Here is a 25,956-nt window from a genome sequence, read left to right on the forward strand (position 1 = left end):
TTCATACATGAACATAAACTGAACAGGTGCATATGATTGTTGTTTTAGCGCCATCTGCAGGAAGTTTGGGGAATTTCTTATTTCTTTGGGAGCGCTTGATTTGTCACAGCGGTGAAAACGCAGAACTGTTGCTCGAGTCGCGTAACATGAGCATGGTTATAACGGACCTGTCTACTATAGACGATGGATAGACTGCTGCCACTATTGAACTTCGTGTGGGAGGTTACCTGCTCCTCAGGGTGCCGTAGTCAAAACCCAGACAGCTGAGAATCACGTGACGTGACGTGTAAGCAGCATGGCGGCGCTGAGCTGAGGTAGCAACTCAACTGGACTGACACCGATAGCCTGGCTTACGTTAGCTTTCCTCGTCACCTGCTCATTCGCAGGACCAGGCCGACGATGACGGCCTGAGAGAGGAGCGTCAACAAGACCGAGAGATGCAGCAACAACAACAGCGGCCTCCACAGCAGCAGCACTCGCTTTCAAAGGCAGAAAACAGTAAAACGAAGAGCATGTTTCTGTCTCGGGCGCTGGAGAAAATCCTGTCGGATAAGGAGGTGAAGAGGAGCCAGCACAGTCAGCTGCGCAAAGCCTGTCAGGTGGCGCTTGGTGAGTCGGTTTGTTTTGTACACTGGTTTGCCGAGCCCTGTCTTCATGTCGTGCTTAGTGAAACATATCGGTCGTGCCTGGCTGGTCAGCGAGACAGAGGGAGCAACCCAGTTAGCTAACGTTAGCGTTAGCATCTTAATGGCCTTCGTCTGTTCCGCTGTCCGTTGACGTAAACAGGTTGCGCTAGCTAATGTGTGCGGGCGTCACTTTCACACCTTCTTCATATTCTACAATGCTAACGTCTTGTCTCGACCACACCACCACTGTCAACGCCGGCAGTCAAACAAGCTAATATGTAGCTAGTTATGGCTAGGTTAGCTAGCTAAACAGACCAATCCCCGTGTTGTACGTAGCACTGTCACTCAGCCAGACAGCCCAGTCCTGCTTTGCACCCAGACACACAGGCTCTCTAACTCCAGGATACTCTGACGCCCGTGCTTTTTCCATTCAACACAATCACGGATAGTGTTACACACACACACACACACACACACACATACACACACACACACCAGGCTGTCCACTTGATTGTGGCATTGCTGTTTATATTTTAGCTCTGGCGGCCCTGTCCATGTGTGTGCACCTACTTTCACATTGTTGTGACATCTGATATATGCACAATACGTTGTTGAAACAAAGTCTTTAGAGGATTGGGATTTTTATGACAGTGTACTGGTATTAACCATACACAAGTGCTTGAGGCTGTTTTACTTGCATCGTGCCTCTCAGTCTTAAAGGGGCAGTATATGCAGTTTTGGAGAATAAATCCAAATTCAGAAACAATACAAATTAAGTTACAGTACAAACTCAAGTATTTGTCGTTTAATAACTGAATAAAGAAGCTGTTCTCTGAAGGAAAATAAGGTCCCCAAAACACTGTTTGAAGATAGGAAATTGGCAGGGTCTGCCAAATGTAAACAAACTGTGTGAAATTGTGTCGTCTGTTAAGGTCGGTTTGTGTATTAAGTTATAATCAGAGTGAAGCTGAGATCCAAAAGTGGCTGAAGGTATGTCGATTGCTGCTCAGCGGCATATACCGATCCCCAGACTGGCATACATATTCTTGGAGTGGTATATACCGATCCCCAGACTGACATACAGATTCTTGGAGCGGTATATAACGATCCCCAGACTGGCATACAGATTCTTGGTGTGGTATATACCGATCCCTAGACTGACATACAGATTCTTGGAGTGGTATATACCGATCCCTAAACTGGCATACAGACTCTCGGAGTGGTATGCTGCTATTATACTGCTGTTATTCCACCGACACATGACGGTATGTGCCGTTTGAGATTGTTAAGGCACTGGGAGACTGTTGGATGGCTACTGCCCCATGATGAATATGCAAATAATGGTTTGATGGCAAGTACTGCCATAAATGTTTATATTTGTTTTTGGTCTTTGTTAACAATGCCAACTTAACACATTACTGTAAGTATGTTGTTGGGATGTAAGCAATAGACAGTAATTACACATGGAACTCTTGCTATATGATAGTAAAGTAATATGTCTACCTTTCTGCCTGTAAACTACTTCAAGCTAATGAAAGAGCTGGCCTTAAGAGCTAACATGGCTATTATAGGCAGAAATGTAGACATATTACTTTACTACCATATTGCAAGAGATCCACGTGTGACTACTGTTTATATGCTTACATCCCAATAACATACTTACGGTAATGTGTTAAGTTAACATTGTCAATAAAGACCAAAAAACAAATGTAAACATTTACGGCAGTACTTGCCATCAAACCAGCCCAGTGCCATTATATTTGCAGATTCATCAGGGGGCGGTACCCATCCAACAGTCTCTCAGTGCCTTCACAATCCCAAGCGGCACATACTGTCATGTGACGTGGAATAACAGCGGCATAATAGCAGCATACCACTCCGAGAATCTGTATGCCAGTCTAGGGATCGGTATATACCACTCCAAGAATCTGTATGCCAGTCTGGGGATTGGTATATACCATAGTGAAACTTTAATACAGGTGATTTGAGAAATGGGCAAACAAGAAGTTGTGTCATCTATAGGGTAGTTTTTAGGGCACAGGATTGAATACCAAGAACTAAATGTCAGAGTTAGAGGTTGACAAACAGGTTGGTGTGTTTGAGCCACTTTGTCTGCTCCTCTGTCCCCGACAGCCAGTGACGCTCTGTCATTATTCATGAAAGCAATTAGAATACAACACTCTTTACTGAATTCTCAGTCTTCTAATGTAGGCTATTGTGTGTATGTGTTCCCATTATCATGCCATGTTTTTAAGATTCATTAAAATCTCCTCTTTCCCAATGCCACAAATTCCATGTTTGTCTGTTCTGTCATGCAGTGGACTGCAGCCCTTCTCATCTGTTGCATCCATGATTAATTAGACTTGCAGTGGAAAGAAACACGAGTTGTTTATGGCTGTTTCGAAGTGAAACATCAGCTTGGCGAATAGAAAAATAAACTAGTATTATTTATACGTGTATACATTTTGGTCCAGCACTAATTTATACACAATGTCACAATCTCACATGTTTATTATATAAAATGACATGTCACACAGGCCTAGTTATGGAAAATCTATTTGGTGTAAGACTGATTGTGACATTTCGAGTGAATATTGCACAAGCTTATTTCCTCTGTGTCGCCCTGAGTTTGTGAGCGCTGAGTTTAGTAGTATTCACAACCACACTGTGTGTGAATCTAATCAATTTGTTTGGTCGCATCTGGTGGAATGCACACCATTACACTCAGTGTAGCCAAGTCCGCAAAGCTGGGTAGCTGTGCTGTGTGTAGTATGTGTACCACTTTGGACAGATCAATGTGTGATTTTAAAAAAGAAAATAAATAAGAAATGGAAATTGATTTTAGGGGAGAGTGTAGGGAGCAGAGTGGAGGGGAATGTTTATACAGTGTTTAAAACAGAGACCAATGATTTGGAAGAGGCTGTTCAGCTGAATATGATTAACAGTAAAAGGAGTAGTGTCAGATGAAATCTTGTTCAAGGATGCAAAGTAACAAACAGCAGGTTGTACTGCAGATTTTTGTGACTGGCCCAGTAACCTTCAGATCTAGAGTCAGATGACACACTGCTGTGAGCTGACACAATCAAAGTTCAGACCTCAGTAACATTTAATCTCCTGTGTCTCCTTCCACAGATGAAATCAAGGCAGAGCTTGAAAAACAAAAGTAAGTATTTTTATGCACATAGCTTCTCTCCACAGTGGTGGATTTCCTTTTCTCTTTGATGCTAAGCAAGAAGCTGAGGTAAAGTGTGCCCTGAAGCAGTCTGCAGTACACCCCTGCTGCTCACTGTGATGTGTGACCAGAGCGATCTGCCACTTTTATAACTGCTTTGGAGTATATCAGCAGCCCCTCAGAGAGGCTTCAGGTATAATGTCTGTGGCTATAGGCAAGCCGTTGTCCTGACATGTGCCATTATGTTTAAGTGTAAAGCTTAAATATTTTATAAAATCCTGCTCTATGAGATATAAATGTACAGTAAAATATTTTACACTGCACTTTCATCTATTCACATCATCTACAGGAGGTACCATTAAGCTCCAATGGGACCTTTAGTGGGGTTTTTTTCATGTATGAGCCAACAGTGTGTGTTTTGTTGGCTGATGTAATTGAGGCGTTTCCAATTCACACAGCTGTTTGCTCTGCTCTCACCCTCCAGGGATGGTACAGTGGTCCCACCCAGAGCCAACTACATCGAGGCAGACAAATATGTGCTGCCCTTCGAGTTGGCCTGTCAGTCAAAGTCCCCCCGGATAGTTAGCACCTCTTTGGACTGCCTGCAGGTTAATACACACACACACACACACACACACACACACACACACACACACACACACACACACACACACACACAGGCTTTCTTCTTTATGACTTTGGACTTTTAACAGCAGGTATTAATGTTCTTGTATTAGCCACTGATGGTGGTGGAGGGGTGATAAATCTTGCTTCACTTGTTTCGCAAGTCTCATGTGCACCTAGAACAATGGCCCTACATTCCTTGCCATGTATACAGAGGCACACACTCCATTCTTCAAACCCACCCATATGTAGTCACATTGATTGTTATACATTAAAGGAAAGGTCAGGTCAGGTAAAGTTTTGTAGTCCACTGAACGTTGATGGGGAAGTGATATTATAAACCCAAAATCAGATAGTGGAAGCATATCCTTGGCGTAGTACAGGGCCTCGGTTTAAATAAGGTTGCTATTGAGCTGCAGGACCCAGTTTAAAAGTCAGTATATCTCAGAGTCTGCACCTTCACTTTTTGCCAATTCTTTTATTAATGAATGTCTTGTAAGTCCTCAGCTTTAGAGAAGAGCACTACTAAATTGTTGAAGTGCCTCTTTGCTTTTTTGCAAAATGCTCAATTTTGATCACATAAACCCTTAATAACACCTGTGTACACACAAAAATTAATCTTGAATTTCTGTGTCACATTCACACATTGTCATAATTTAGCAAAACAAACAAACAAATGCCATTGAAATAAACCCTAAACTTAGACACACATACAAATGCTGAAACTCATTTGCAGTGAATTTTGTGCATTTCAGTGCACAACATGGCTCATGAACAACATAAAGACCCAAAACTACTCTGTCTACACTGCTCTAACCTGTGTTGCTATAACCAGTTTACTGTTTCTCCCTGACAGAAACTGATCGCGTATGGCCACATCACAGGCAACGCCCCAGACAGTAGAACCCCTGGCAAGAGGCTGATCGACCGGCTGGTGGAAACCATCTGCAACTGCTTCCAAGGCCCACAGACTGACGAGGGAGTGCAGCTACAGATCATTAAGGTACACCCAGAACCTCTCCATACGTCTGGCAACCTTCAGATCCACCAATCAGGCCAAACACTGAGGACTGAAACACTGTTTGACTTTCAGTCACAGTTAAGAGTAGTGGAAGAAATCAGTTTCTGCATGATAGATCTGTTCTTGAGTGAAGAGGTTATAAAGGAACATCTAAATACAATTACATGCCTGATATGCCTTTCTCTAAATCTTCATCACACTATCAGCCACTTCTGCTCATCATTTAATATTTGATCTCTCTGTTTATGCAAACAGCTTAAAATAACATTTTGTTACAAAAGCCACTTTTGTTCACTAACCAGTTCTTTGATTGTGGCTGATTGGTCCAACCAATTACTTTCTTGTAGAAACTGAAATCCATTACATTTGATCTTCAGAAATGAACTTCATGTAAGCTTTCTATGACATTCTCTCACATTTCCTGGTCACTTCTCTTGGCTTGTTAAGTTGCCTTGTGTTTGTACAGTAGGTATGACTCATGACTGCAGCTAACTGAGGTTCCGTCTCAGTGAATGAAATACACATCCTGGTTGTTAGGAAGGCCAGAGTCTCTGCTGTAAGAGGACGACTTTTATCACTGTTGACAAAATATTTACAGGACAGATTAATGACTGTTTGCATTGCATTTACCACTGAAGGAGACCTGAATGTTAGTGGCCCATCAGAATACAAAGTAATATGTAAATGAATCAGTCATGTGGACATTTATAGAAGGATTTACTTTAAAGTAACATTAACATAGACCCCAAACAGCTGAATTGCTCACTGTAGAGAAAGATGAGAACCAAACGTTTGTGGCTTTAACGTGCAACATAAGAAGGGAAGTGGAGTGGTGATTCAGCAGGTGCAGCAGAAGCATCTTCTGAACATGTGTTGTGTGATAACGCTTGACTTCCTCCTCTCTTTCTCTGTCCAGGCCCTGCTGACGACTGTCACCTCCCCGCACATAGAGATCCATGAGGGCACGGTGCTCCTTACAGTCAGGACCTGCTACAACATCTACCTGGCCAGCCGCAACCTCATCAACCAGACCACTGCGAAGGCCACACTCACACAGATGCTCAACGTTATCTTCACACGCATGGAGAACCAGGCCGTTAGTTCACTTTGATATTGTTACATCTATTTGACATCAACTTTTGGCAAAACATTGATCATTTGCAGCCCTCTCCTCTGCTCTCTTTAAATTTAAGTAGTGTTTTTTCATGAATAAAAGCAAAACAAAGAGATTTTTTAGCTGCACAAATGCAAGAACAGTAAGGCCGAGCACTGACTGTGGCAGTGAATGGGATTGTTTCTGACTGGTTTCTCACTTCAGCACCTAAAATAGGAAAGCTTTAAAAAAGTTTAATAGCCAGGAAAGGACTTTAGTCTGATGCTCTTTGGGATATGAACGATGCTCAATGAACTTTAACTCACCAGTTCATTGATGGTGATTAATGTTGGTGTAACCGACACAGATTTTACAAAATGCACCCCCCTTTTCTTTAAAACTTTTAGTAAGAAATGAAATTTGAATTACTCAAATTTGTGTAATTTGAGTAATTCTTCCTCCTCATGATTTCTCTGTTTGTCTCCGCGCAGCAGTAGATTACACACTACAGTACTAGAAACAGACTGCCATGACTAAAAGTGACAAGGGGAGAAAATCAGGTGAAATACAGGAGAGTTCTTAAGTCTACCAGGAAAATCGGGATGGTTGGCTAATATGCCCCTGCATGTAGCCATAGCTCCAACTGTCGTCATAATCAGAGCAAAGCCACGTCATGTCCACCTGATCACAGCTGAAGTCACAGCCTGTCTCATTTGAGACAGCAGCAGCAGCCTGTCGCAACAATTAGCCAGTCAAAACATCATCACTGTTTTTTGAGTCAGAATTTAAGATATGAATAATCTGCAATTTAAGAACAGTTTATTTCCAGTTTTCTTTCAAAACAGCCACATAACTTTGTATAACAAAGACTCCTCTTCTCCTTAGGCTCTCGAGGCTCAAGAGCAGGAGAAGGATCGGCTGCGTCTTCCCCAGCAGAACCCGTCCCCAGTCCCAGGTAATCGGAGGTCCGGCTCTCCCCGCTCTGACCGCACGCCCACTCCGGAGCCCCAGAGTTCCCCGTCCCCAGCAGCCAGCTCACCGGATCTCACCACAACCAATACCACCAGCTCCATGCCTCAACTGCCAGACCAAGCAGAAAACACAACATCAATTAATGGTGAACCTGAGAGTGACAATGCTCCAGTGAATGGAGGTGCAGAACCTGTTACACCATCAAGAGGTAAACCCACAGAGGAAGAACTGATGATTTTCAAAACATTTTTGTGCCTGAATTTAACTTAATTTTAAAATTTCAACTGTTTTGGGAAAGTCTGAACTGGATTATGAAGCTTCTTTGGATCTTTATGACTTTTCAAACTGTATTTGTTTACATTAGATTCAGTCTTTGAAGACGAAGGTGTAGAAACACCTCCTACCACAGCTCAGCCAGCTGAGATAGGGAACAAAGCAATGAGCAGTCCAAATTCAGCAGAGTCAGAGGCGACTGATGTAGAGGAGGGAGAGCATCAGCCAACACAGATGCACAGTGGAACAGGTCAGCACCTGATTTTCTTCATATCTTTATAATTTTTGTTCTGATACATATCAGTATACTCGTTGGTGACAGTGTTTTTCTCTCTCGGTTGTGACCTGAAAATCTGTATCTGGCTTCTCCTCCAGTGGGAGAGCACCCAGCTCAGCATGTCACTGAACAGACAGAGGTGCCCCCATCTAGAGTCAGAACAGAGGGTCAGCAGATGAACGGCATCATAGAGGACCGCTCTTCTGTTTCCTCAACTGATATGCTGGTGAGCAGTGTTAATCACTGTCTTGTTCTTGCTCTTCTTCTAATAGTAACAATAATATAGATAATGATGATAATAACAATACTTATTATTATTATTATTATTAGTAGTAGTAGTAGTAGTAGTAGTAGTAGTAGTAGTAGTAGTAGTAGTAGTAGTAGTAGTAGCAGTAGCATAGATAGTATTATTACAATTTTCATATCATGATAATAATAATAATAATAATAATAATATGCAAGGTAAAGTGATTCCTGTTTTTTTTGTTTTTTTTTTCCAGTGCCTTTTTAACAGATTTGAGCATTTCAGATGATTATTTGGATAATGTTGTTGATGGCAGTTATTTTGGCCAGAATAATGGTGACATGAATCATCCCATGCCTGGTCATGTGCAGTGGTGACTGCAGCCTCTCCTGCTTGGCTGAGTGAAATGGTGGAAATAACTCTTGAACTGCTAAAAAAGACACACATACACACACCATTTAACTAATTATATTGGGTAGAAGAATTCAAAGTATTTGATTCTTACCATGACAAACGGATCATCAGCACTGTTAGTTCCTCTCGTCAGTCACACTTTTGCACAGCCAAGGCAAATTGAAGATTTGTAGCGGTTAAAACGAATGCTGGCACCAGTTTTAAACATGATGCAGAAGGAGTAAGTAAGTAAGTATTTTAATGAGAACATCGTAAGAAAGGACGATTCTAAACTTCAGCCTATGGTATTTAGTAGACATCTGGAGTTCTGCCACAACCTCAGTCAATATGGACCCTCTCAAAACAGAAAGGACAAATGAGAGCTGTAGCTTTGCCTTTTTTTGATTTGAGTGCCTTTCTTCTTCTGTCTCAGGATGCTGAGGCCCTGCAAGGACCCCACAGTGCTGCCCGTTTCTCTCACATCCTTCAGAAAGATGCCTTTCTGGTGTTCCGTTCTCTGTGCAAACTATCCATGAAACCCCTCGCTGATGGACCCCCAGACCCAAAGTGCGTGGTGTTTTGGTTTTTTTTTCCTTTTTTTTGTGACAATCCCTCTAAATACATATAACTTTTATAACGACTCCTTAAAAGTATGACCATATCTCAGTTGGCGTTTTTGGTTGGTTACATCAAAACATGAAGATATTTTTAGAACATGACCTGTAACATCCTGGCATCCTTATCTGGAATCATCATGTATGATTGTTGTCTTTACGGTAATACAGAACATGCAGCCTAAATCATCAGCACTTGTGCTGTGCACAGTTTTCCAAAAAAAAGTTTTGGCTTCTTTCATAGTGCTTCATCTCAGTCTCCAGAGGTTAACTTGCTCTATTCCATTCTGCTGTGGCTCTGTTGTCTCTAGTTACTGTAACATTAGACCTTGAACCAGTCATTGTGAATAGGCCAGAGTAAACTGAGCCCGGAAGAAGCTCACAAAGAAGTCAGTGTGACCTACATTAAATAATTACCGTGATGAAACACCATTATACCTAAGTGTCTTGGTTTCTAAAATCAGAGTAAACTAGAACACTTTCGATTGTTGGGACAATTTCCACACAGAATGCCTAAGAATATGCCTCTATGGATGTCTATTTTTTAATCTTTAAACCTTAAAGCAACATTAGGTAACTTTTTTCCTTGAAATATTTGCTTCAAATCAATTTTGGTGGCACAGTCTTTGTAATAGATTGAATGGTGTAACTGATGCACATACTGTACAACTTCTCTGACCCTGCAGGTCCCATGAGTTGCGATCCAAGATTGTCTCCCTGCAGCTGCTGCTCTCTGTGCTGCAGGGTGCTGGGCCTGTTTTTCGCACTCATGAGATGTTCGTCAATGCCATCAAACAGTATCTGTGTGTGGCACTGTCCAAAAATGGTGTCTCGTCTGTGCCTGAGGTCTTTGAGTTGTCACTGGCCATCTTCCTCACCTTACTGTCACACTTCAAGGTCCACCTGAAGATGCAAATTGAGGTACAGGACGCAGATGAAAAGTAACAGCTTTTTAAAACTTTTAGTTAAACATTTATGTTGTTGTAATGACTCTGACATTTTATCTCCTTTTGTCCACAATCCTTAGGTGTTTTTCCGTGAGATTTTTCTGACCATTCTGGAGACATCGACCAGCTCCTTTGAGCACAAGTGGATGGTTATTCAGACACTAACACGCATCTGTGCAGGTACCGCTGATACAATCTTTCCTCAAAATAAAGCTAAGAGGATAAAAATACAGCCAAACTAAAGTCCTTTTCTGACATGAAGTATTTCAAGTTGTAAAAGCAACCTTTTTGTGCCTAAGGCACACCAAAGGGCAAGCCAAAACCTCAAGATACACCTGAGATTTAAAGGAATTTTTAGGCTATAGAATTTGCCTCTGTATTAGGAAATGAATGAGTACAAAATACTGACATAGAAAACTTAGTCAGTCATTAGGTTTTGTATATTGCAATAATGCCTTGTTCAGGCATAACATTATGACCACTGACAGGTAAAGTGAATAATACTGATTGTCTCTTCATCATGGCACCTGTTAGGGGATGGGATATATCAGGTAGCAAGTGAACATGTTGTCCTCTATGTTGATATGTTAGAAGTAGGACAAATAGGCAAGTGTCAGGATTGGAGTGAGTTTGAAGGGACAATTTGTGATAGCTAGAAGACTGAGTCAGAGCATCTCCAAAACTGCAGCTCTTGTCGGGTGTTCCTGATCTGCAGTGGTCACTTTCTATCAAAATATCACTATAGCCTTAGTGCTCTTCAGCACTATGAGCTGCAATCAATTTCTTACTTGTCCAGTAGGCTGACAACAGAAACAAGATATTTATCACGTTATCACATAGCCTCTGTGTTTCATGAAGTGCGGCAGGTAAAATGCATGAAATTGAGATCACAGACAAACTCCATAATTATTAGAAATTACAAGAGGTCCCCAGGTGGTATAACTACTCTGCAAATAGCCTCAAGGCATTGGGACTCATTTATTCATCCTTGCAGTTGGTATGGATGAATAAAGTATGAGGAGGGAGACAGCTGGTCTGATTATGAGGTTGTACGACTGTTATTTATAGCCATGCACAGTGAGAGTAAAAGATTCTTTTGATACACTGATGTGACATGAAAGGAATCTCCACAACAACTCCGAGTCAGAGTCTTGTGTTTTAATAGCCGATTTAAACTGATTTTACTTGCTTTAAGTAAAGGACATGATACTTATCTGAGAATTATATTGTATAAGGCAGAGCAAGACGTGTATTTTAATGTCTCTGTGCAAACATGTGCTGCCTCAGCCTTTATGTTAAGATGTGTGTCACAGAAATGTTACAGGTCAGAACTGTAATGTTCAGAATATTAAATTGCCGTAATATGTACATTCCAAGGTGCATGACTGAAAAGGGAAGGGACTTTGCTCTTGCAGTTGTAGCGACTTCTTATGACTCTGCTATAGTTGTCACCATTGCTGGCACTGTTCAAATACTGAGTTATTTTGTGCTCTGTAAGTATGAGCTACTGCTGACTGCAGTGGGCAGAAACAGCTGGTGGCATGGCTGATAAATTAATGTCTCACAGCATTCGAAAAAAGGCTTTGCCAGTGTAAGTTGATACTGAAATGTATTAGCAAGTGGATTGCCCTGTCATGTTGTATTTTATTTTGGTGCAGTTTGGAGTGATTCTACTGCTGTTATTTCACTTGGCAGTGATGCATCTGACACCATGGTCAGGTTTTGGTGAAGTCTACCATTAGAGCCTTTAAATTCTTTCTGCAGGAAAACCCTACGCAGAGATTTTTTGTATTGCTGCAAATCCAGTCATTATTTTAACCACATATCTCCCCGCCCCCCCCAGATGCCCAGTGCGTGGTTGACATCTACGTTAACTACGACTGTGACTTAAATGCCGCCAACATCTTTGAGCGCCTTGTCAACGACCTGTCGAAGATTGCTCAGGGCAGGAGTGGTCAGGAGCTTGGGATGACCCCTCTGCAGGTACGTTGTTGTATATTGTAAGGCTTATCACCACAGGAGCATGAGTTTTGATTAAACAGGTCATCTATATAATTTGCAGAATTAAAGTTTTTATATGTAGGAATTGGCCACCTAGCCTTTAATCTAGCTGAACTGGGATCTCGGAGCACCACCAGAGGAGTGTTGGTGTTTAGACTGATACAACAGGAGTTTTGCTGTACTGTTTAGCATGCTCACTTCAGTAGATAGTCTCACAACACAATACATAGACATCTTAACTTTGATCATTTTGAATTTTAGCTGTTTTCAACTTAGAATCTAACATAGTGCACCTTTAAAAAAGGGCACAAATTATGAAAAAATGTCATAGGCAGCGTTACACACAAAGTTTACCAAATTTATCCTAGCTTAACAACTTATTGAATTGTACGTTTTTTTTGTTGAAGTCTGGGGACTTTCTCCTTAAGCGACAAAATAGTAGACTGTATTCGTCACTGTTTTCTGTATTTCTAAATTTTGACATGTTTGCCGTCAGTAAAATGTTGTCTGCATTCATGAATAATGTGTTAAGACAGGCTGGCACAGCAATCAACAAGGAAAAAAAAAAACGTAATGTGCTGCATTTAGTGCAGATTTTACAAGAAGTCTGAAATGATTTAGAATTTGCTTTCCATTTTCCAAGTTATTTAAGTCTGTCCTCACTAAACAGCTCTCAGAATTACACGATTTTTAAGAGTCTGGTGACCTTGCAGTCACTAGTTGATATTAGTTATTAAGCTGTTCCCTACTTACATGGTTATAATTATAAATTTAGTTATAAAGTGGTCAGCATTTACTTATGTGTTGTGCTATATATCCGCAGGAGTTGAGTCTTCGTAAAAAGGGTTTGGAGTGTCTGGTTTCCATCCTCAAATGTATGGTGGAGTGGAGCAAAGACATGTATGTCAATCCAAACCTTCAAGCTAACTTGGGTAAGTGTGTAGTGTACAGTAAATATGGTAACAATGCTCAGGAGAAATTGGAAGTCTATATATATATAATTATTGTGTGTGCGTGATTTGTTTCCAGGTCAGGAGCATCCATCTGATAGCGAGGGGGGAGAGTTGAAGCTCCCAGAGCAGCTGACGGGACGTCGGGACAGCGTCAGCTCGCTAGACTCCACCGTCTCCTCCAGTGTCCCAATTTCCCAAGCTGACCATCCGGAGCAGTATGAGGTCATCAAGCAGCAGAAAGACATCATCGAGCACGGCATTGAACTGTGAGCTCTTTTTTTCTCTGCCTGGATAGGATTTACATTAGGATCAGCCTTCAACAATAGATTAGTATGAACATTTTTTACCTTTTATACTTTATGTTTAGAGATGACTAGCACTGATGTTTTCCTCTCATCTTTCGACAGCTTCAACAAGAAGCCGAAGCGAGGTATCCAGTACCTGCAGGACCAGGGCATGCTGGGTGCCACAGCCGAGGACATCGCTCAGTTCCTACACCAGGAAGACAGACTGGACACTGTGAGGGATTGCACAAGCTGTTTAAATAAATAACACTGTGTTCTCGAGCAATAATAACCTTAATTCAATTTAGTAATCCCCCAACCTCTTTTTTTTTTTCTTTTTGAAGTTTTTATTTGTTCACTTGTTTAAACATATAAACAGACAGTGTTCCTTTTTATCTAGGTCCATGGTCAATGCTCATATTTAAAACAACCACTATAAACATTCCACAGTTATGTTGATATCAATGCAGTCAGTTACATCCTTACAGTGTCATAACAACATAACATGACCTCTTGAAGTTATCCATATCATCTTTGATTCTGGCTAACATGTGTTTATGCAATACAGCATCCAACATTAATTCCATCCATTTTTTTAAATCTGGAAGGGCTGGGTTTTTCCACACCCTGAGAATTATTCGGGCAGCTGTAACAGCCCCTAACTTCACTGCGGAATCATACTTTGATATATTGGGCAATTCTGTTTGGTCCCTCAGCAGGCATAGTCTTGGTGATACAGGTATCGTTAACCCCACCCACTTCCCTATATATTCTATTGCTTTTTCCTAAAATGGGTTAATACATTTACATTTAATACATTTACATTCCCAAATAGCATGTAAGAATGTTCCTGTCTCCTCCTGACATTTCCAGCATAGGTTATTAGCCAACAAGCCCATTATATGGAGCTTAGATGGGGTAAAATAAAACCTGTGTATTAATCTGTACTGAGTAAATTTCCACTTAGCCTCCTTTATATATTTACCGGTATTTACTAATATTCTTAGCCAGATTTCATCATTCAGCTCATATCCTAGGTCTTTCTGCCAAACGAGTCTCAGATTTTTACATATATTTTTCTGTAACCCATTAAAGATTTTGTAAAACACGGCTGCCCTGCGTGCTATACCAAGTACTTCCAAAAATTCCGTCACTGGATTCTTGTCTTGAGTGAATTGGCCCTTTGTTATACTGTCTCTAATTTGTAATATAATGTATAATATAAAAGTCTTCTGTCAAATCGCTTAAAATGCTGCGGTGTTATACAAACAGGTAACATCATGGAAACATAATTGAATTGCGGGGCAACCAATCTTATAAATCACATCAATTTTTTCCCTATAAAGTGAGTTTCAATTTTTCCCATTTGTCCAGATTCAGTTTTATCTTTTGGAGGAGTGGTTCCATACTTGACGACATTATTTCAACCAGATTTGGATTTAATTTGATACCCAAGTATTTCATATCTGAAGGCATCCATTTGAAATTAAATGACGTAATAACACTCCCCAACCTCTTTACCTCTGTGCACAGACCCAGGTGGGAGAGTACCTGGGAGAGAACATCAAGTTCAATAAAGAAGTGATGTACTGTTACGTAGACCAGCTGGATTTCTGTGGGCGGGACTTTGTGTCGGCTCTCAGAGCATTCCTGGAAGGCTTCAGGCTGCCTGGTGAGGCCCAGAAGATTGACAGACTGATGGAGAAGTTTGCTGCTCGATACCTTGAGTGCAACCAGGGGTAAGGCCTAACATCAGATCTGTTATTATAAGACAGGGGCTTCGAGACATTTTTTTGCACAAATGAGGTGGGGTTTTTTGTTTTCTTTTAGTCTTCATGAGTTTTCATTTTATTAAGAACAAGCCAAAAACTGACAAGACCGTTGCTGCAGCTAACTTTTGCCTGATATGTTTCCTCTTTTACAGACAGACTCTGTTTGCCAGTGCAGACACTGCCTATGTGCTGGCATACTCCATCATCATGCTCACCACAGACTTGCACAGTCCTCAGGTGAGAACTGTAGATTCTTTTAAGTCCTACCACTGTCAACACCGTGATCAGCATCTGTGAGCCTTTGTCATTATTTACTAAAATGTCACAGCAAAGTTTTGTGCAGCTACAATGAAAGAAATACTGATGGCTGATGGTGTCTATGGTGACAATTGATTTGTGTTTTTGGTATGCTAACTGCTAAATAAATGGTATAGCCAAAGCACAAAATAATCTAGCAGTGCTTGCACATGTTTGGATGGTCACAGCCAAAAGGATGCCGGTTTAGAGGATGACATGTTACATTGCGGCAAAAGTGGCAAAAAAACCCTCCTCCTAAAAAACAGAGGAAAAAAGAAACCTCAGGAAGAGCCACAGAGGAGGAATCCCTCTCCCAGGATAGGCAGACATGCAATAGATGCTGCATGTATGGAACAGAACAACAGTATCACAGAGTATACATATCTAAAATATAAACTATCTGACAAAAGTATGTTATAAGTGCTCTGGTATGGCTACATTGACCACTGGACCATTCACATGAATGAGGAAGCCAGCGCAGGTTTTTTTCTGTCTCAATGCAGCCCTCTAAAAATAGCAGCTGCCTCAGATTTATCACTGCTGACAGACCACTATGACAGAGGAAATTGCATGTGAAATTTAAAGACTGGGAACAGCAGGTCGAATATATGACAGAGAGCTAGAATAATGCAAGGGATAAAAAGTGAGAGAGTAACAAAGAGACATCATGAGACTGAGTGAAAAAACATTTTCTTGATGGAGGTAAGGAAAAGTAAATGACAAGATGCATCACACTACAAATAACACCACATTGGACAAAACAAGACAGCGGCATTCTGTTTAACGTTTCCCTCAGTGGTGTTCTGCTTGTTTCTTTTCCTGACTTTTAATAATCTGACTCACTGCATGAAGACCGTGGCCAACCTTTTCATTCCACGTTCTCCTCCCCTTCCATTATCTGTATTTTTCTCACTCACTACATAATAGAGTAACAACAACTTCTGAGCTAGCAGCCTACATGCTGAAAACGGCAGTTTCTGCATGAACCTGCTTGCTAACAGTATGTACATAAACAAACTGGTTGGGTTCATTTTTTTGTGTAGTTTCATAAAAACCAAGCTAAACTGAAAAGGTGCAGTGACAAATAATTCTGCATCTCTGATCTATGATGGATGCTAACACCGAATGTTGGCAAGATTTTGGGCATTTTGTTTCATGCATACTCAGTGCTTGAAAAGCTGGACAGAAATGTTTCCCGCTGTGTCCCATCCTCACACTCCCATGTCCTCCCCTTCAATCAATCACTCCAACTACCTTAGTTGATCCTTTTCATTTGTGTAGGTGAAGAACAAGATGACAAAGGAACAGTATATCAAGATGAATCGTGGTATTAACGACAGTAAAGACCTGCCTGAAGAGTATCTATCTGCCATATATGATGAGATTGCTGGCAAGAAGATTGCCATGAAGGAGAGCAAAGAGTTCTCAATCACCCCAAAGTCCACCAAGCAGAGTGAGTACAAGTATGCTTTCATACACATTCAGGATTCAGGATAACTCACTGTAAATAAGAATTTTCTCCAAAGTTTGCTTTTTGAACAGAATATCACCCTCAGGCTGGTAAGAAGAGAAGGCCAGCAAACTAGTGATCTGCCACTGTGGTTTCGTCCAGGCTCAGCATCTCTGTTTGGTGGAAAAACATGAAAACATTCCAAACCATGTTCTCCTCTCTCCAGGTGTAGCGAGTGAGAAGCAGCGTCGCCTGTTGTACAACATGGAGATGGAGCAGATGGCCAAGACCGCAAAGGCTCTGATGGAGGCAGTCAGCCATGCTCAGGCCCCCTTCTTCAGCGCTACGCACTTGGAGCATGTCAGGCCCATGTTCAAGGTGTTACTTTGCTCTTGTTTTATTTACTTTACGTTCCTGATTGAACCAAATCTTTTACTGTGGTATCCATATTGTGTCCCAGTAAAATATCAGATCTGGACGTACTGTAAATGTATCTCTGTGTGTTGCAGCTGGCGTGGACTCCCTTGCTGGCAGCGTTCAGTGTGGGGCTGCAGGACTGTGACGACCCAGAGGTGGCCTCACTGTGTCTGGAGGGCATTCGATGTGCCATCAGGATCGCCTGCATTTTCAGCATGCAGGTCAGCTTATGTTTAATATACAAATTAAGCCTTATATTTATAACTGTAAGCAGCTGCTTATGGTGTTGATCATAACCTTCCTTTATTAACAAGTCAGCATCAGTAATGTTTCATATTCAAACTGGCTCAGTAATGAAGGCCGAATGAAACTGTGACTGTGTAGTAACCAGCCTACCTGTCTGTAGCTGGAGCGAGATGCCTATGTTCAGGCCCTGGCCAGATTCACCTTGCTGACAGCCAGTTCCAGCATCACAGAGATGAAGCAGAAGAACATTGACACCATCAAGACCCTGATCACTGTGGCCCACACTGACGGAAACTACCTGGGCAACTCCTGGCATGAGGTGACTTCCTGCTGATAGGGCTGATGAACATTAGTTGCACAGATAAATATTCTCAAAAGTAATATTCTCATATTTTTTGCTGTTTAGCCTTTCAATATATATATTGCTATCAAAAAATGTTTTTCTCTACTGACTGGGAAAGAAATTACATTTGGAACCGCCCTAGTTGTCAATTTATTATGGTGCTTCAGTTTTATCTTGGTGTCCCTAATACAACAGCTGTATTAGCGTCTTCTGATCCCTTTTGTTCCCTGAAATTTACCACTTTGTGACTGAGTTGGATTTTGACGTGTGCAGATGAAAGATGAGTAGAGGAGTGTTCCAGGTTGGTCCCTATGACCATTTATTGTCACAGGTTTGTTTTACAGAAAATTTGTTGTAAAAAAAATAATGAGACAGGCTTTCAGTATCACAGTCCATAGGCCACACAGTATCACACACACGGTCATGCATGGACGCATGGTCAAAAAACTGTGGCTGCAAGTTGTTTAGGGCTTCTCCCTTGGGCTCCACCTTCAGCAGCCTCCCAAGCAACCTCTAAATGGGGACAGAACTGTGGCCATACACAATCACTCACTCAGCCTCATATGCAAAAGCAGACATGCAGACACACACACTAACTCTCACTCATTATTAAGAGGAAAGAAAATATAAGAATAAAGCTCAATTTGGCTCCTGCAACAACCTGTCAGTAAATCCTAGCTTTGTTAAGGTTGCAATGATCATTTAGAATTTAAACTCATCAAAGATGTTTAAATAAATAAATAAAACATACAGCTCCTGTAAGTAATTTGTTGTTTTAATTGTGTGTGTTTTAGATCTTGAGGTGTATCAGTCAGCTGGAGCTCGCCCAGTTGATCGGCACCGGGGTAAAGACGCACTACATCTCAGGGGTGGTCCGGGACAAGGACGTCGGCATCAGGGGCTTACCCTCCGGCACGGAGGAGTTCATGCCCCTTGGACTGGGTTAGACATGATTACATTACACACACAGCATAATTGTCTCTATCTTACGGATTCCCATTGAAACTACAAGTGGTGCTTCTACAGTAGCGTTAGTTAAACTTAATTGAAGCCACTGAATAGCCTATATTAACTCAAAAACAGCCATTTTTAATGCAGAAACAATGGCTTGACAAAAGTTTTGATTAATTACAACAGACGTGCACATTCCTACACACTGCACTGTCCCTTTCTCACTGTCTTTTTAAAGGTCACATACACTTGTTGTATGTGTCTGACTGAATACATTGGCTTGTTTTGAATATATTTGGTGTTACAGGTAATCTGGTGGGAAGCCAGGACAAGAGACAGATGGCTCACATCCAGGAGTCAGTAGGAGAGACCAGCTCTCAGAGTGTGGTAGTAGCTGTTGACAGGTAAGACAAAGGGCTCACATACAGGACATTAATAACCTAATGAATGCATCTGTATCTATTCTTCACGATGAATGAAAGTTCTGTCCACTGCAAGTGATAAACTACTTTTAAATCTGCAGGATCTTCACCGGCTCCACCAGACTAGATGGCAATGCAATCGGTGAGTGTGTCTTCACCATAACACACCGTAACACTGGTTGCGTATGTTACAAAGAAGAGGAAGATATTCATGGTGTGTCGTTTTTTAACTGATTACAGTGGACTTTGTGCGCTGGCTGTGTGCGGTGTCCATGGATGAGCTGGCCTCAGCACACCAGCCGCGGATGTTTAGCTTACAGAAGATTGTGGAAATCTCCTACTACAACATGAACCGCATTAGGCTACAGTGGTCTCGAATTTGGCAGGTCATAGGAGACCACTTCAATAAGGTTGGTGGAGCATTTAAAAACCCGAAAACTCTTAACCAGGCAGAAGCATCAGCTATAATATCACGTCTGTTATCATCTGTTCAAGGTGTTGTGTTTATAGCTTGTTGCGCTGCCCCTGAGTGGCCAAAAATAAATAAATGCAGGTTCAATCAGTCATACTAATCAAACTGTCTTGAAAGTAAACAATTCATTGTGATTACTTTGAGTTACCCAGAGTATTTGGGATGAACACCTGAGCTCCACTTACAAATGTCTTCCTGTAGGTGGGCTGTAATCCCAATGAGGATGTAGCCATCTTTGCCGTAGACTCACTGAGGCAGCTTTCCATGAAGTTCTTGGAGAAAGGAGAGCTGGCCAACTTCCGCTTCCAGAAAGACTTCTTGAGGCCTTTTGAGCACATCATGAAAAAAAACAGGTACGTAACTGAGTTATGGATATTTAGGAGTAACAAAGGTTGGGCACACATTGGTTATATACAGTAGATATGAACAAAAGAAAAGTGTTTTTTCAGTAAAATATTAATTCCATCATATACTGTAGTTATAATAACCCTAAAAAACACAGCATTACACCATGTTTACATCCCTTTAGGTCCCCCACCATCAGAGACATGGTGATCAGGTGTGTTGCTCAGATGGTAAACTCCCAGGCAGCTAATATCCGTTCTGGTTGGAAGAACATCTTCTCAGTGTTTCACCAGGCAGCTTCCGACCACGATGAGACGATAGTGGAGCTGGCCTTCCAGACCACCGGGCACATCGTCAGTAAGTATGACTATAGCTTTTTCTTTAGGTGATAAATGACAAGTGGCAGATGTTGTCTTTTGTCAAAACTGCTCAGCTGAAAGTGAGAAAGTTCCTCAGTCCTACATTAGCTTTGATAAGGCTGTGAGATTTTCTAAGATTTATAAACCAACCAAGCAACAAATTGAATCAGCATCCAGTTCCTTCTTGTTTTCTTACTGTCTTTCCTCCTCTCCATCACTCTCCCCTCAGTGAACACTTTCCAGGAGCACTTTGCAGCTGCTATTGATTCGTTCCAGGATGCAGTGAAGTGCCTGTCAGAGTTTGTGTGCAACGCAGCTTTCCCTGACACCAGCATGGAGGCTATCCGACTCATACGCCACTGTGCTAAATATGTCTCAGAAAGGCCGCAGGTAAGAGCAACTGTGTTTTACTGTAATGGTTCACTGCAAATGTATAATTTGCAAATGATTTAGTATAATTCTGTGATATTAAACTTTCTGAATTTATCTTCTCCTGCGTCCCTGTCCAGACCCTGAGGGAATACACCAGTGATGACATGAATGTTGCCCCTGGTGATCGGGTGTGGGTTCGTGGCTGGTTTCCGATCCTGTTTGAACTTTCTTGTATCATCAACCGCTGCAAGCTGGATGTCCGCACCAGGTAGGAAACAGCTTAAACTGTCACTTCACTGTGGTGATGATTTTATTTTTTTTTTTTAACAGTTTTAGCTACACTGACGTCAGTGTCTTTTAAAACTTGGTTTCCCCTAATATTTTACCTGCCCTATTTAATGCAAAGGGTTACATGTAAAATATAAAATGCTCAATGTTCATTTTGAAAAAATAATTGTCAATGAAAGTAGTATCCACTACTCAACTTTCATGTTATGAAACGTTTTAATATCTGTTTTTACCTGTTATGCAGTCTAAGTATGGATTATCATCAAATGAGCTTCTTTGACCCAGCACACTGAAAGTATTTAAATCCATAAGAACCATGTCTAGAAATTTCTGACTGTGCCTCCTATTATAACTACACTGTTTAGGCACTTACTGTATATACATGACTTGATGTTTATGTTAACCCTTTTAACGACCAAGCATGAGGACTAAATAAAAAATATCAAGACATTGGTTGAAAAGATGACATCAGTACATTTGAAAAAGCCTCTGATTCATATTGCAGTGCTGTTGATCCGAAACTGGCTGCAGAGCTGTGGAGTAACCACACGTATGTGTCTTACGTTTGTGTTTGCTTCTGACAGAGGTCTCACAGTCATGTTTGAAATCATGAAGAGTTACGGTCACACGTTCGAGAAGCACTGGTGGCACGACCTCTTCAGAATCGTCTTCCGAATCTTTGACAACATGAAACTCCCTGAGCAGCAGACAGAGGTCAGAGGCTGTCCACTCCCATGGCTGTTTTATTTTTTGACAGGCCACCTAAGTATTTGAAGTATTTCCTGTTGTGTGGTTTGGAGAAGCACAAGACCTTAAAAACTGCCAAAGATTTGTCTACACGTACATAATGAGAGCAGGGTGATTTTAAAAACCTTCCGTTCTTGTTTGCTTGCAGAAAACCGAATGGATGACAACAACATGTAACCACGCTCTGTACGCCATCTGTGATGTGTTCACCCAGTTTTATGAGCCTCTCAGTGAAATCCTGCTGGCTGACATTTTCACACAGTTACAGTGGTGTGTCAGGCAAGGTGGGTGACAAATTTATGTCGACAGTAGCTGGGGACATTAGTAAGGGACTGTATAAAAAATATTGCAGTGAGGTGGAGGAGCTGAAACACACTAACCGGATGTTCTTCATATTTTCTTGTACACTCTGTAGGCACCTCACAATTCAATTTGATTCAAAATCCGAGGGCGATGATGCAGATAAACAGATATATTTATTTCCTTTATCTTAGCTCAAGCATATACTTAAACCGTATATGTGAATGGAACAAAACTTTTTACATAGCCACCAAATGGCACGTTGCAAGTGGAACTGGACATCCTTTACATAATAACACTCCACCTTCAACTGATATTATCACTGGTATTTAAGGTTGCTGAGGGGACTGAGGAGCTGTAACTTTTTTGCCTCAGTCCACATCCCAAATAATAAAGTTAGAAGAGATGATGTTACGGCATGGTATGTATGACATTAAAATGAATACATTTTTGATTTCAAATGAGAAAAAAAAATGTGCAGACTACCCTCCCCTCTGTAAAGAGAAAAAGTACATAGCTCTTATCCCATTTTGAACCTCTACAAAATAAATCTCTCACAAACCAACCTCTTCAGTGTTTTGGGAAACGTATTGCCTTTTTCATTAGTAAGTGAAAGAGGTCACAGTAACAAGGGTGCAGAGAAAAAGGAAAAAGGTCATGCAACTAAGCTGAAATCCCAGATGACCCTGTAATGCCCTTAATAATGCCTTAATAGTACCTTTTAGCAGAATTTCTCCTTCAGTGCAGATGAACAATGAAGCCGTGCATTACAGTATCAAAATCCAAACATTCAGCTGTTGTAACAGGGTTCTGTTGTCTAAAGGGCTCAGTCTCTGACATGTTTGCAATATTTATATATATGTCCGACATGTTTTGAAGTGGTAACCTTTCCTTTACAGACAACGAGCAGCTGGCTCGGTCTGGGACAAACTGTCTGGAGAACCTGGTGATTCTGAACGGGGAGAAGTTCAGCCCTGAGGTCTGGCAGATCACCTGCTCCTGTATGCTGGAGATCTTCCAAAATACCAGCCCTCATGCGTGAGTCTCTGTACTTTTAAAATCTGAAAACGTGAATGAAACTGCATGTGAAAGCTTTCATTGAGTCTGCTGGCTAATTCGCTGGAACTGTTTGGAAGACAAAACACACTGTTTTGTCGTTGGGAAATTGATGGGAAAGGTATGGATGTTGGCTAATATAAGTAAGTTATTGTGCTTAAGTGATGCAACAGGATGGAAGTTATCACCATATCTGACTTCAGATCTGCCCTTCTATTTGCTTTTCACCTCAGGTTGTTGACTTGGCGACCAGCTGGACAGGAAGAGGAAACTGCAGATAGCAAACATTTTGTAAGAACATTAACACATACCTCATTAACTTAACAATTATCATCAGATACTTGTTCTTTGATTGGCTGCTTTTAGCCAATCAAATGACTGCTATATTACCTACTAATCACCACTTTAGAAGAATGACACTAACCTGTGAATGTCCATGTTATGTGTTGCTGTGTGTCTCCAGGATGCAGATTTTGACAGCCAGTCTCAGAGCAGCTATGACAGGGCTCTGTCTGAGAGAGGACACAGCCAGATGTCCAGCGATGACACCTGGAAGGGCAAGTCCAATGCAAGTGAGTACACAGCATTCTTCAGCACACACACATGCGTAAACTCTCATACACACTTCTAACTCAAATTCTACTTGAAAATCTATTTGAATATGGAAAAAAATACTATCCAAATAGTTAGTGATCAGCTTAATAGTTGAAAACTAACTGATTAATTGTTGTAGGTCCAATTTGTCACTCTATTGCTGCTGTAAAATTGATCTGCATTGTTACTTTATGTCCTTTTATCAAGTCAGTTTTGCCCTTAATATCTCCACGTGTTGGGTTTCTCTTCGCAACAGGAGTGTCAGATCAGAAGCTGTTTGCAGGGTTGCTGATTAAATGTGTGGTACAGCTTGAACTCATCCAGACCATAGACAACATTGTCTTCTACCCAGCAACCAGCAAGAAGGAGGATGCTGAGAACATGGCTGCTGCACAGGTAGGTTATAACAGCTATTGTATGGGTTCATTGCTATCTCAACATTGGCCTCAACCTTATTTTATGATCACCTTTTTATGTACATTTGAGGAAAATGTGTCACAGTTGAAACAGTGAAAGAAAAGAATAAGAAAAGGGGTATGAAAGCCGCTAAATGCTCTTAAACTTCACTGAAATGTTGCTCATTAATCTCAACTATGGGGAAAAGATTAAAGATCAGATCAGGGGGAGGCACACAAAGAACATCTTTAAAAAAACAGCCTTAATGATTCCTAAATTGTCATATGTACTTATACTATGTTCAACTTGTCTTAAACTGTCCTCCTGTCAGAGAGATGCTCTAGAAGAGTCGGAGGCTGAGGGAGGCGAGGCGGGGCTGGATCAGGGGATGTACAGACACATGACTTCTGCACACCTTTTCAAGCTGCTGGACTGTCTGCTGGAGTCGCACACTTTCGCCAAGGACTTCAACTCCAACAATGAACAGAGAACAGCGCTCTGGAGGGCAGGTACATAGAAAAGATTTTTGATATTTCAGCTCGCAACATTGTATCCCTATTGTTTGCTCTTGTTCTTGTTAGATTCGGTAGCATGTAATGTAAACTAAAAAGCTTACAGACAACTTGTAAATGGTTTACTTTGCATGTTAGGACCTTTTCTCTTGTTTCTGTTTTCGTTTTTTGTTGGTTTTTTTTTCGCATTTTCTGGTTAGAGAATTGACAGTGCAGGGATGACATAGAATAAGGGCAGAGACAGAAACCCTTTCATACAAAAGAGGCATGACATGCAACACAGTAGCATCAGACAGTGCGTTTACATGAAAACTGAATTACTGGGTTAGTCCGACTATGATCGGATTTTTAAGATACATGTATACACTTTAGTCTGACTAAAATCGGACCGGATCAAATTTTTCATAGTCGGATTAAAACGCCTAAATTATTCAGTTGATAGTTGCATTACTCCTGCATGTATACGTTCTGTTGGATCGGATCGGATTTTGCATTCTGCGCAGGCTCGAGACTTTTTTTTTTCCTGGGGCCGTGAGCCGGAAGTAGAGGAACAGGGGTGGCGGCTTTCCTCTGAAATAACCGCAAGCAAGAGCGCCATTGTGCATCAAGTTTGTGTAATTATCATATACACCATATACGAAATAAACACAGATGTAGCTTCTCTGCGCTCTTCGTACGGCATCTTTCTTGAATGCCGAGGCAGCTGGTGACGTAAAGAGGTCAGCTGGAGGTGGGTCTGTTACCACTAGTTGAAATGGGTACAGTGCCACCTAGCGTACCGGGGGATGACATGTTTTTGCCAGTAATTTGATTTTCTCACCGGCATGTATACTTGGACAATTGCAGTTGTCTGATTGAGCAGCATAGTTGAACTATGGTTGTAATCCGACTAAGCTGTGCATTTAAACGTACTGAGTGTCTTGTGTGGAGTGTCTTGTGTGGCATATAACAGACATGCTGGACAGTACTTTCTTAAACAATGCAATGGCATAATATAGCAATAACAATCATTTACCATCGCTGTTATATGGCTGTTGATGTCATCCTCTGTTTGAAGGATAAGGAGCTTCTGGACCTCCTGGACAGACATTTTAGGTTGCTGTTCTTCTTCAGTTAGCTGCTA

At 41.3% G+C, this 25,956-nt stretch overlaps 1 protein-coding gene across 1 annotated transcript in view; it reads left to right on the forward strand.

Moving 5' to 3' along the window:
* Positions 1-437: 437 nt before the first annotated feature.
* The window catches only part of arfgef2 (ADP-ribosylation factor guanine nucleotide-exchange factor 2 (brefeldin A-inhibited)), a 29,744-nt gene continuing 4,225 nt past the window's right edge, over positions 438-25,956 (forward strand). Inside the window, exons 1-36 of the mRNA XM_037103026.1 lie at positions 438-609; positions 3,759-3,789; positions 4,283-4,406; positions 5,279-5,425; positions 6,360-6,539; positions 7,422-7,716; positions 7,873-8,031; positions 8,157-8,284; positions 9,129-9,262; positions 9,996-10,230; positions 10,337-10,436; positions 12,100-12,239; positions 13,081-13,189; positions 13,287-13,476; positions 13,618-13,729; positions 15,028-15,233; positions 15,419-15,503; positions 16,845-17,016; positions 17,240-17,391; positions 17,523-17,651; positions 17,837-17,995; positions 18,814-18,961; positions 19,278-19,374; positions 19,494-19,534; positions 19,633-19,802; positions 20,066-20,217; positions 20,394-20,566; positions 20,798-20,958; positions 21,078-21,208; positions 21,813-21,942; positions 22,124-22,259; positions 23,175-23,313; positions 23,565-23,622; positions 23,795-23,903; positions 24,182-24,321; positions 24,653-24,830. Coding sequence (XP_036958921.1) covers positions 438-609; positions 3,759-3,789; positions 4,283-4,406; positions 5,279-5,425; positions 6,360-6,539; positions 7,422-7,716; positions 7,873-8,031; positions 8,157-8,284; positions 9,129-9,262; positions 9,996-10,230; positions 10,337-10,436; positions 12,100-12,239; positions 13,081-13,189; positions 13,287-13,476; positions 13,618-13,729; positions 15,028-15,233; positions 15,419-15,503; positions 16,845-17,016; positions 17,240-17,391; positions 17,523-17,651; positions 17,837-17,995; positions 18,814-18,961; positions 19,278-19,374; positions 19,494-19,534; positions 19,633-19,802; positions 20,066-20,217; positions 20,394-20,566; positions 20,798-20,958; positions 21,078-21,208; positions 21,813-21,942; positions 22,124-22,259; positions 23,175-23,313; positions 23,565-23,622; positions 23,795-23,903; positions 24,182-24,321; positions 24,653-24,830 — 5,122 coding nt within the window. The remainder of the gene's footprint in view (positions 610-3,758; positions 3,790-4,282; positions 4,407-5,278; positions 5,426-6,359; positions 6,540-7,421; positions 7,717-7,872; positions 8,032-8,156; positions 8,285-9,128; positions 9,263-9,995; positions 10,231-10,336; positions 10,437-12,099; positions 12,240-13,080; positions 13,190-13,286; positions 13,477-13,617; positions 13,730-15,027; positions 15,234-15,418; positions 15,504-16,844; positions 17,017-17,239; positions 17,392-17,522; positions 17,652-17,836; positions 17,996-18,813; positions 18,962-19,277; positions 19,375-19,493; positions 19,535-19,632; positions 19,803-20,065; positions 20,218-20,393; positions 20,567-20,797; positions 20,959-21,077; positions 21,209-21,812; positions 21,943-22,123; positions 22,260-23,174; positions 23,314-23,564; positions 23,623-23,794; positions 23,904-24,181; positions 24,322-24,652; positions 24,831-25,956) is intronic.

Source organism: Acanthopagrus latus, chromosome 7 (genome assembly GCF_904848185.1).
Source record: "Acanthopagrus latus isolate v.2019 chromosome 7, fAcaLat1.1, whole genome shotgun sequence".
In the NCBI taxonomy this organism is placed as follows: Eukaryota; Metazoa; Chordata; class Actinopteri; order Spariformes; family Sparidae; genus Acanthopagrus; species Acanthopagrus latus.